Here is a 12,517-nt window from a genome sequence, read left to right as displayed (position 1 = left end):
TATTTTTCTTTACAAAATACTTACCCCAAACTTTTGAACATTAGTGAACCTGTACAATTTTTTTTTTTTTTTTTAAATATAAAAATATTATACATTTATATTATAATATAATACTATAAAGTTGATATTTTACATAAAGGTATTATAAAGTGCAAATATTAACTTTGAAAGTTACTTTTGTAAATGTCTTTTTCTCTCTCTCTCTCTCTCTCTCAAATTTCCACACACCCCTAGCATCCTGTTGTGGCCCCCTGGGGGTCCCTGAACCCCAGTTTGAAAACTTCTTGCACTACAATATCAGAACATGGCGATATATGTTCAGAAGAGATTTTCAGTGAAATACTAGCTAGAAGCTCCCAATAAAGCACCAACTCCCAATAAATCATGCTTCGTGCGTTTGTATTTGATGAACTCATAAACATTTTTCCATCCTGACGTACTTTCTTATCTGCATTATGTCCCTGAGCTGCGGAGGCTGCTATATTCCATGTTTTATGAAGGGTTCAAACCCTCCGCCTGCGGTAAACTCTTCATTTTTTCGCTGTCACTATATCTGGCACTGACGGTTAGATGGCTTTTGTGTTCTTACACCTTTGAAAGAAGATGAAAGCCAGGCACCATCCCTGTGTACCAAACACCTCGGCTTCATTAATTAGTCTGATGCATCTTTCCGCTCGCACACACCGTTCAAGATCTCCGAGAAAACTCGAAGTCATGCCCTCTCGACCCTCTCCCCTCTGCTTGCAACACACAGCAAAGAGAAGCCAATTAAAAAGACACATTCCAAGGCGATTCTTGCAAAACGCTCTGTAGTTCTGCACTGTGGGTACTTAGCAAGGTCCCATCGTACATCAGGGTCCTCAAGGGTAAAGTGGTCTGCTCTACCTCCGTGAAGGATGGCTCAAGTCTCTTTCTCTCTCTTTCCAGCCGAGTACCTTTCGAAGGCATCATGGCATTGCCTTCTCTAATGGCCTCCTGTCGAAATGAGCAGCGGCGGAGTGTGCAGTGGTGCCGCACTGACCCTGTCGCCATCCATTAGGCACCGTGCCTTTGGAAACACTGTCTGTCTGTGCCACACTCTCATTTGTGACACTACGGTACCATGCTCATCCCCAGATGGAAGCTGCCGTTTTGTAATAAGTAAAGAGTGCTGGGACTGGCTTGGATGAGTACTGGAAGAATGACTTTGGAGCTCCAGGGACGGGTCTAATCAGGCTTCTGACTGAGAGGACTAGCAGACAGCAGTGATTTTGGGCCTGCATCTGCAGCACATTAGTGCAATGCCAACATTACCTCTCATACAGACAGCCAACTGTGATTTCTGGGTTGCCACATTGAGTAGTTCCTTTGATAACAGGCATAAATTATAAAGTGGTTATTGGAGAAACTATTACAGATTGCTCTTGATCATCATAAAATGTATTTACATGAGGCAAGGGACTTTATTTATATCCAAATGGTACATAATTTACAAATCCCAACAGCCTGATCGCATTATAATTCGTAGGAATTTGAGCGTAACGTTTACACGTATATTTTTTTGTATGTTTGGATATACGCTGAAACAAACAATATGGAAAAGTATGGAAAAATGTTGTTTTTGATTAAATAATGATTAAATGATGACAGAATTTATTGCTTTTTAAAGTTTTGGATAAAATGAATGCAGCTCCTGCTATCGCAGAGAATATAATGCAACTTTTGTCAAATCAGGTGAATGTGTTAAATAAATGGAATGAACACATTTAATTACATTAAAATCAATTATTTATTCCATTAATTGAATATTCGGTCACACTTTATTTTAAGGTACAATTCTCGCCATTAGCAAACCATTAACTACGACTTTTGCCTCAATAAACTCCTAATTTGCTGCTTATTAATAGTTAGTAAGGTAGTTGTTAAGTTTAGGTATTGGGTAGGATTAGGGATGTAGAATATGGTCATGCAGAATATGTGCTTTATAAGCACCACTAAACTGCCAATATGTTATTAATAGGCATGCTAATTAGCAACTAGTTAATAGTGAGAATTGGTCCCTATACTAAAGTGTTACCGAATATTCTATTAACCAAAAAGTATTTATAAACATCTGTGCATCCCTAAAGTTGATATGTAAAATTCTTATGCTATCAATACATTGATAACATACATTTTAAAATATACAATTGTGCTTAAGGATATTTAAAAGACTTGGTACTAAGCAGGGTAATTATCATTAACTAAAACTGAAACTAACACTAAAACCATAAACACATGTTCACTTTAAATAAAATAATGAAATAAAAAAATACAGAAATATATAAAAAATAAAAACTTGCCATGACAGCATTTCTCATTTTCATTTAGTTAAACCTGAACTACTAAAATAACATAAAACTAATAAAAAATATATTTAAAAATTATATAGACATAAAAAATAAAAAAGACTAAAACAACAAAAATTACTTTTAAAACTTAAAGTGAAATATATATATTTAAAAAATCTAATTCAAAATATTAACAAACTATAATAGTATATCAGTTATACTAAAATAACAACTAAGTGCTTCAAACAATAATTTTTTTGTCACTAAGCTGGCAAACTCTGGAAAATTCAGATTTGGAAGATTTCCACTTGTTTCCAAGCAGACTGATTAAAAAAACAAACAAACAAAAAAAAAACCTGTGTACACTTAATCAGGAAAGTTGTGTACAAATCAGCCAATCAGATTAGAGCTTGCCAGATGATAAAGTACTTTCCAGTTGTGTCAGCAAATGCATTAAACAGTCTTTGTGTGATTGGAGTGTTTTCTATCTTAAGCTGAGGCTATTGTGTAAATATAAAGACTTACCCCAAAAGACGTGTTTTTGTCGAACAAATAAGTAGTTCACTTCATCATTATTTTAAACTGTTTATTAAAAGACCATACTGTAAAATACAGAGTTGATAAACAGGTGAAACTAAATTTTCATTGTGCGATCAGCATTAAAAAAAAAAGCAGGTTCAGCTTTGAAACTCAATTTGCAGAGCCACTTCTGTGACAATTCTGCTATGCAGCACCACCTTACACATGAAGTGTGAAAACTGCAACCTATTAACATCGATGCCAAAGAGAAAATGCGTCACTTAGACCCGTTCCACACATCTGCAGCATCTAATTATTGAAATATTCATCAGAGAGCTCCAGGTAGCGAGGAACCCACCCACACCAGTTCTTGGCTTGACACTGGTTGACCCTCTTGATAATAGCATAATTATAACCTTGAATTCCAGCTACATGAGTCTTAGTTCATTTAGAGCACACATCAAACATCAGGGAAATGGACCCGCCGAGTCTGTGTGTTTGCGTTCCCTCAGTTGTAAACAGCAATTCCGGCCTATAGATAAGAAGGCCGAAGGTAATGGAGAGAAAATCCTTTTAGAACTCGTCATGCTCTGTACAGCGTCTAGATTAGGATTATAATCCTAATGAAAATCGGTGTTGGAAATGACTTTCTTAATCAGCTAATACAGCAGCCTGTGCCAGTTTCTTTAGTTTGCCCAACAGCTCATGTTATCTCACACACCTAGTTTGTTTACAGCTTTCCAAATGTAATTGAGACCACACCAATTGGCTGGTAGTAACTGACTTGGCCTTGAAAGGCGAAATCGTCTCGTGTTATGAACCGCTCAGTAAAACTGGGCTGAGATCTCTGCAGGGAGCTGCTAATCATTACTGGGGTTTGATTTTTTCCCAAACTTCGATCCTAACTTTCACAGGTTTCGGAAAGCAACTGAAAGAATGACCTACTTTGAAAACTGCAGGCTGTTCTGCTCTCTAGATTAAAAAAAAAATGATTTCAAATGTCTTCCATTTTCTCTAGCACACCACAAAGTACACGGAAGTACAGAGGTCAGCCATTTGCTTGAGTCGGAGTCATTAGAGTTGTTTTTCAGAGTGTGGCTTGATGCATTTCAGTATATTTTTAAATATTTTTCGCACAGACATTCACATTGCGGCAGTCTTTTTAAATACATAAAAACTGATAACAAACCATTCTCTAATTCAGAATGTCCAGACGTTAAGAGTTTTAATTCCACTGAAAAAGCGAAAAACTAATGTTCACCTCATTCAGGGACTCAAAATGCAGTCTGTCCAGCTTTTTGTCAGAATCCCAGTGCATACAGTGCCACAAAAAGTGTGTTTATCTCTTAAGTGGTGGGATGAGAACCATCCCTTCCATTGTGCTGGCCTGTCTCTGCATTTCCACTCTCATATTTTGCCTCAATCGTTCCAGCTGCCACTGCAGTACAGCCTCCCTCTCCCTCAGCTCATTCAGAGCCGTCGATGCCTGGAGCTTCCCAGCTGTCACTGCCAGGCCAGGTTCTCCGGTGTGGAACCTGTGAGGTGGCTTTGTGGGCTGTGGATCCTGGATACATGGCAAAAAGCCTCTTGATGTGATTGCGGAGGTGTTAGTAAGACGTAGACCCTCTAAATAGCCTGAAACCTTCTTCTCCACCTCCATTCTCTGACTTTCAGAGAGCCGAGAAGCCCCTTGACGTCCCCCCTAATGAGAACGAGAGCTTGCTAAGACTAGTGATTTCAACAGACTGGAATACTGATCAAACATCAAATGGATACTAATATCAAAAAGAAAGGCATTGCGGTAACCCGGATGAACAAGTACGTGGGAGTAGAAATGTCAGTGTATATCTCTTGCATCACTAGGAATGTGTTTAGAATTGATGTGAAGAAATTTCATTCTCAGAAACTATGGCAGGCGGTCATGTATCGTAACAGGTTAGATCTACCACATCACAAAGACCACCTAATTATCCACCGGACCAACCACATTGAATTTTCATACAATGAAGTGTAATTTATTCAGGCAATAAAAGAATGCAACGATGAGATGACCTAGTTTTTATCATTCTTTTAGCACTATCCTCCCTCATTATAAGAGATATTAAAACACCTCTCGAATCTGCTGGAAGAACCTTTGAACAGGTAATAAAACATGATGAGGAAAGTTCCACATGCACAGAACAAATGGGGAATTGGTGCCTTTGGAAACCCAAAGAAAAGGAATACTAATAATGATGATTATTATTAAAGGGATAGTTCACCCAAAAAGGAAAATTCTGTCAGTAATTACTCACCCTCATGTCGTTCCAAACCCGTAAGACCCGTTCATCTTCGGAACACAAATTAAGATATTTTTGATGAAATCCGAGAGTTTTCTGACCCTCCATAGACAGCAAGGGAACTACCACGTTCAAGGCCCAGAAAGGTACCAAGAACATCGACAAAATAGTCCATGTGACATCAGTGGTTCAACCGTAATTTTATGAAGTGACGAGAATACTTTTTGCAAAAAACAAACAAAAATAACTTTGTGTTCCAAAGATGAACGAAGGTCTTACGGGTTCGGAATGCCACGAGGGTAAGTAATGACAGAATTTTCATTTTTGGGTGAACTAGCCCTTTAATTTAATTATGGTCATTAAGGTATTTAGGTAATTGATTTAATACCTATTATTATTAACAAAAATATATACTTATTATTATTATTATTAATTACCACAATAATTATTAGTAATATGAGCATATAAAAATGTATTAATAATAATAAATACTTTTTTAATAAGAATTAATATTTTCTTTGTCACTTTCCTTTTTATGTATTCATATTGTTGTTTTGCCCATGTTCTGTGTAAAATAAAAGTACTTCAAAAACGAAACTGGAAGGTAACAAGAAATAAATGATGATGTGATGAACATATCAATGTGGTGGGACTGAGTTTATAGAAATCTTAAAACTTAAGACTGTCAACATCTCAGGCACCAAAACTGACAGCACTTGAATTTCAAAACTTTATAAACTTCAAGCAGTGCAATCCTGACCTTATTATAAGTTGAAGCCTTCCCGTCGGCACTTATGCGGGTGGATCTCACCTGCTGGCCGGTCATTACCTGTGAGGTGAGTGTGAGAGTGGATTGCTCTATTCTTCTGGCTCTCAGTTCTGTCTGCAGCCTTAGCAACATCTTGTCAAGTTGTCTGACTGCTCTCCTGGTCTCGTCGCCGTGGGGACACCTCACCGTGACAGCCCGCTCCCCTGGTGGCCAATCGACAGGCTCCTCCTCAGACGCATCGGTGAGGGAGCTGTCGATCACGCTGTCCTGCACAGAGACAAAGGCATAAGTGCAACAGGTCTGTCAGGAACCCCTTCTCAGACAATTGAGATGCACTGTGCTCAAGCCATGCCAAATCAGCTAGATCTGCTAAAAGAATTATACAGTTTTTGGATTCATTTACTAAAGAGCTATAAGAAGACTTTGCTTGCTGCTGGTTCTCATTTACAATCAGAACATGCATACTGTGTAGTTTGTTTTTGTCAGGATTCTCTTTAATGTGCAATCAATCACAACTTAACTTGCTTTTTATTTTTTTCTGAGAAAAATGAGTGGTGCTTAGCTATGCAAAAAACAGAAACACCTGCACTATATTTTGTTTTTGTTTTGAAACAAACTAAATTGAAGTGCAACAGTGCCAAGCCAGTTTTTACTGAAAATCCCATAGGGATTTAAAAAAGACTTAATTAAAACATTATAGGTCATGAACGAAACCAACATTACAAACTTTGATGTAAAGCAAAAAAGTACAAAACAAAAAGACAAAGATACAATACTGTGTAAATAAAGATACAATACAATGCCATGCCATGAAGATCTGTGAATGTCATAAATCACATTAAAAACAACAGAGAAATATAGAACTATTGATTTAAAGTTGCTTATGTTGTATATAGAAACAATCCATTTCAATTTTATTGCAAAATGCGCATATGTATACAAACATTCAATTTGAGACTGTAGGGACACTGACTATATTATGTAATTTGCAGTGCTTCATGGGAGCGGGTGGTCACTGAAGGGTTTTTTTTTAAGCACAATTTGCTCACAGTGTTTCTCTGATTGGTCGAGATTTCTTTGCAGAATCATGGGAAAAAATCATTAAAACTCAATTCCTCTACAGAGAAAATAATTGGGATTTTTACCAGCAGAACCAACTGAGTCATTGTTTTGTTCACTTTCACAAAGTGACATTTCAAAAAGGACCAAAATGTATTCATAAAAGTGACATGTGAGCAAACTGTCTACTCCCTCATCTTAACGTTTCTGTGTGAGGTATGTCGTTGTATGGAAAACAAGTCCCAGATTGTGATTGTTGTGTTCATATAAGCAAGACCAAACTAATTGGAAAAACACAATTTGAGGGGTTTCACACGTCTGAACAAGTGATAAATTTGCTTAAGAAAAATATTCAGCGTAAAAGCCCTTTCACACCAAGAATAATATCTATACTGTATTTGAACATTTATTAAAACTTTATAGTTATAGTTATCATAAAAGTTATCCTCTTCGGTGTGGCCTCAAGGAGTTTAGAATAAACTAATAACTCTACATATGAGCAATAATAATGATTGTTTTCTTGTTTAAACAGTTGTGCTACAAAATGTTCAAAATAACTCTGTAAAAGTGTTTTAGGTAGATGATCCAGTTCGCTCAAAGTCAGACTTTGTGCGAACACCCGCAAAGAAAATCAATTCTTTAAAAACCTGTGCTAATCAACAGCGGCTCAACCAATAGCTGAAGCTTAAGAGCCACTTCCATCACTCTTGTGTGGACAGTGACAAAACAATCCTGCCCAAATAGCACTCCATCCACAAAATGTTTGGCTTTCATCAAGGACTATAGATTTCCCATTGATGCGGTGGGCATGCTATTTGATTTCCATTCCCCTTCTTCCTGTTCTTTGGACCGGGGAACTTTTGTCTGCGTTTCAAAAGTCTAGATTGAATTTCTCACTAAAAGGCTCCAAAAATTGAATTAACGGGGTTTAAAGTATTTCCACAACTCAATTTGATAGAGCTTATTGTAATTCTTTGAAACCTCACAATGCGCTTTATTCTGATTGTGCGTCTTATATCAACTTATATCGAGGCTCAACATAAAAGAACCGTAAGAAAAAGTAATCATTTCAATAGTATGATGTGCTGGAAGAGGGAAAACAAAAAGCCCTCCTCTATTTGTCCAACTCAAAGACACCCATGAGCTCACCGCTCTAACTGAATAGCAGTTAAAACCCTTTTTACTTCAAAATGCACACTGCGAGTGAAAAATGAAACCCCTGCCAAGTGCTCAGGACCCACTTCTGCTAGTCGGGGACTTCTTTACAACTTCATTTCAAATTGGAGAGCTGCCAGTGTGAGTGAGGGCTCTTGTCTGCCAGATTCAGAGTCCTGGAGCGCCAGTGCATCACTGTGAGTGACAACTCAAAGCTGGGCAAGGTTACTGAGGGCAGACCGGCAGTCTGGCTCTCAAACAACAGTAGGGTACTATACATATTAAATTTAGCGTCATTGGTAACTTTTCAAAGTAAACTAATTCGGTCATGCTGAAAATCTCACACATCTGTCTGGATGAACCGGCCATGCACAAATACCTGGGGCTGAACTGCGATGTGACAGCGTGAACAAACAGAATATTTGAGGAGCGTGAGTTTGAATCTCAAATTCATTCTTGTGTGGAACACAGCAGACGTACCATCCAGCACCAGAATAAAGGTTCGTGGAGTTTCCAATCCAGATACGCCTCCAGAATTCCATTCAATGCTTGTATCCGCTCCAGCTCCTGCAATAAAAAGTAACAAAAAATCCTGATTACACGCAAAGAAGCTCTGTTGTTTTTAAAACAATAAAACCCCAAGTGGCCCTGCAGTGCAAGTACAGTTTTGTGCACGCTTGGCAGCCGCTTTGATCAGTACTCATGGGCAATTTTTTCTCTGTAGGAGCTCAGCTAATACCTCACATCTCTGCGGTTAGACAGAAGCGCTCCAGGGACTTAGGCTGATAACTCTTCTCAGCACCCCACACAGGCTGAAGGGCAATGGGGAGGGAGAGAGATCCCTGAGCTGCCCACCGTAACTTACATGGCTTGAGAAGAGAGATCTATTAGCCTGTGTCTGAACACATTCCACACTGTATACTTCACATAGTCAAGTCTGACAGGCCAAAGGACTGGAGAAAGCTGGAGAATACCTGGAGAAAGCTATTAGTTAAGAAGCAGGACACCCCTGATGTATGTGATTTAAAATCTGCAATCTTCCCTCATGGGCGCTCGGCTCGGCTCTGCTGCCGGGTTGTTTTGAGCCAATTACCTGAGCCATACATGACTAATTACTGTGAAGTTACAGAAAAAAATGACGTCATGACAACACAGATTGGCTGATGACACCATAAGAATGTGCACAGCCCCAAACCCTTCACTAGCGACTACAATGAGCAATGAGCCCTACAAAAAGAACTGGACATTGGTTATGTATCTAATATAATATAGTGAAGTCATTAAGTTGCCAAATAATGTGTTAGTTGGCCAATTTCGTGCCCGCTCCATGTGTTACTATTTATGAGCGTGGGAATAAAATGGCATGAGCTTTAATCAACTACACAAACAAGTTCTTATAACCATCCATTCCCATTAATCAATTAAAATGCTGATTCAACATGTCGCCTGCGTAATCACTTTTTGTTAAATGAGTTTCATTAAAAAATATATATATATTATTATTACACATATAATTATAAACTTGCCATTTAACAATTTTAATTTATAACAATACACTACCATTCAAAGGTTTGGGGTTGATAAGACTGCATTTATTTGCACTAAACATGGTAAAACCAGTAATATAGTGAAATGTTATTACATTTGAAAATACCTGGTTTCTAGTTTAATATTTTAAATATTAATATTTTAAAATACAAAATTTTCAGCAGCCATCTCCCCCTATACAGTGTAGTGATTTGGTGCTCAAGAAACATTTATTGTTATTAATGTCAAAAACAGTAACGTTAAATTTGTTATACTTTTTTTTTTAATTCTTAGATGAATATAAAGTTTATAAAGAACAGCATTTATTTGAAATAGAAATCAATTTGAATTATAAATGTTATAAATATATTATTTTTTATAAATGTTATAAATCTATTGTCATTTTAGATCAATTTAATGCTTCCTTGCTGTGTTTATGTAGCAAATAACTGGAAAACATACCATGACTGGGTTTACTAGATTAGAAGTAGGTTTTTTTACTGTATTTTACATCTTGAACTAAACATTTTGAATGTGCTGACCACAATTACTGTTCGAAATAATTTCTTTGTTAGGAAAAAAGAATACAGGACCAGGACCTAAAAAGCACTCATAATCTCTCTTTTTCACTATCTTTCATCCACTTTCTCTATATACCACTTGTTCTTTTTCACACTTTTTTTATACACTCTAAACAATCTACCTGGCAAAAACAGCCCCGTCGTTAGATGTCAGGAGGGAGACTTTTTTCCCAGAGATAAAATACTCTTACAAAGCCTCTAAAGAGCAAGGGAAAGAGGAAGGGAACAGGAGAGCGTGGGCCTTTTGACTTTAAAGATCAAGATCCACACTCTTCAAACAAGCAGGATTTCCCACCTTGTCAATCTGTGACACCAAAGCACGGGGCTACAGGTACATAGAGGTGGATGCTTCATTACAAGCTTCTCCAGAATAAGCCAGGGGATGAAAAACACATCGACAGCTGCGTGCAATCATTCGCCGATTGAAATTAGCTTGTTACTTAGCTTACGGCAGTTATTATCGAGCGCTGATCACCATATGCTCTGATGACAGATAGAAGCACTTACCATACACCAAAGGAATACAAATGCAACCAGAAATCTCTGGAGAGAATCTAAATTAGTAAAGGCGTCACTTGTCATGTAATAACAATGATCAGGGGCTGAACTCATAACGCTTGCCCAGTGTTTAATGCAGAAATCCTGAGACCTACATGATCTCATGCCAATATTTCATTAAAATGTTCAAGCATTTTCATGTCACCTTGTCAAGAGCAGCTGACGTCATGTTGCTATGATGGGAACCAGTGGCATGAGGCTGACAGACAGCAGAGGGGCTGATATTGGAGATAACCTAGAGAAAGAAAACACAGGATATTACTACATTTCTGCATTTACATCGGAATCTGCTGTTTTCATCATTATTTTAGATTATATTTTTAGTGACTTGCCCTATGGGTGAATTTGGACCTCTCCTCCTGGGCTGAGAGTAAGCTCTTCCACTGGAGCCTCAGTTTCCCATATTGCCACTGCAGTGCCTGTAGAACCTGGTCCTTCTTCACTGTGGTATCTGCTCCTGGTCCATGTGCCACTACGTCAAGCTGTCCTGGTGTTAGACCCTGGGCGATCTTATATGTTCACAAATGTGACATAAAAAAATCATTACAGTAGCCATCAAGCATCATTCTATTAATATTGAAACAACATCTGGAGGGAAATAGTACAAACCCTAGAATACAAAAGTAAAGATAAAGAAATCCTTCAGTAGATTAAGGTTTTATGATTTAACCCCAGGGGAGGCATGAACCCCAAGCTGGTTCCAGGGGAGATTTTGATTTTGCTTTGTTAAACCCATAAAACAGGAATTGCTACTTACAGCTGTTGCCTTGAACAAATAATAATGTTTTGATCTTTTTTGTAATTAACAGCTTAACACATGATTAATTTAACTATTTAGGGCAAGGGTGCCCAAACTCGGTCCTGGAGGGCCGGTGTCCTGCCGAGTTTAGCTCCAACTTGCCTCAACACACCTGCTGGGAAGTTTTTAGTATGCCTAGTAAGAGCTTGATTAGCTGGTTCAGGTGTGTCTAATTGGGGTTGGAGCTAAACTCTGCAGGACACCGGCCCTCCAGGACCAAGTTTGGGCACCCCTGATTTAGGGAAAAAATTAAAAAATATGTTAATTGATTGTTTGGATGGTAATCATAGCAGTATATTAAATTACCTTTCAAAAGTTTGGGTCAGTAAGATTTTTAATTGTTTTTGAAAGAAGTTTCTTATGCTCATCAAGGATACATTTATTTGATCAACAATACAGAAACACTTTTACTTTGTAAAATATTATTATAATTGAATTTTTGTTTTCTATTTTAGGCTAATTTATTCCTGTAATGGCAAAGCTGAATTTTCAGCAGTGTCAAATGATCTTTCAGAAATCATTCTAATATACTGAACTGGTGTTCGAGAAACATTGATGCATTTTTTCAGGTTTCCCTTATGAAAATAAAGTTCAAAAGAGGAGCATTTATTTTAAATGTCTTTGTCACTTTTGATCAATTTAATGCATCCTTTCTACATGAACGATGCAATACTCTTGTCCTATTAAAAATATATAAATGCGTGTATTAAATAACAGATTCTGTATTATTCAACCTACTTCAGAGTTTGCTTCTTTTTGTTATAATGGGGCCAGTAAGGATTTTATATTCATATATCAGTATTATATCAGTATTATTACACTGTAAAAAAAATTCCGTAAAATCTACGGTAAAAAACCGGCAGCTGTGGTTGCCGGAATTTTACCGTAAAAAATACAGTAGCAACATTTTAGGTTTTACGGTTTTAACTTAAATTTACAGTTAAATACTGTAATTTCATTAA

At 37.4% G+C, this 12,517-nt stretch overlaps 1 protein-coding gene across 3 annotated transcripts in view; it reads right to left on the bottom strand.

Moving 5' to 3' along the window:
• Positions 1–3,961: 3,961 nt before the first annotated feature.
• Positions 3,962–12,517, bottom strand: part of LOC107752774 (uncharacterized protein C14orf80 homolog) — a 10,491-nt gene continuing 1,935 nt past the window's right edge. For 2 of the 3 annotated variants that reach the window (XM_016568835.1, XM_016568836.1), the window contains exons 4-8: positions 11,089–11,265; positions 10,902–10,991; positions 8,571–8,657; positions 5,937–6,143; positions 3,962–4,530 (exon numbers count right to left, since the gene is read on the bottom strand). In XM_016568835.1, the coding sequence (XP_016424321.1) occupies positions 4,168–4,530; positions 5,937–6,143; positions 8,571–8,657; positions 10,902–10,991; positions 11,089–11,265 (924 nt within the window). In that variant the 3' untranslated portion in view covers positions 3,962–4,167. The remainder of the gene's footprint in view (positions 4,531–5,936; positions 6,144–8,570; positions 8,658–10,901; positions 10,992–11,088; positions 11,266–12,517) is intronic. The other variant, XM_016568837.1, reaches the window with a different exon arrangement.

This window comes from Sinocyclocheilus rhinocerous, unplaced genomic scaffold (assembly GCF_001515625.1).
Source record: "Sinocyclocheilus rhinocerous isolate Xijiao unplaced genomic scaffold, SAMN03320098_v1.1 scaffold61, whole genome shotgun sequence".
Classification (NCBI taxonomy): Eukaryota; Metazoa; Chordata; class Actinopteri; order Cypriniformes; family Cyprinidae; genus Sinocyclocheilus; species Sinocyclocheilus rhinocerous.
This window is presented reverse-complemented; position numbering and strand designations above follow the sequence as displayed.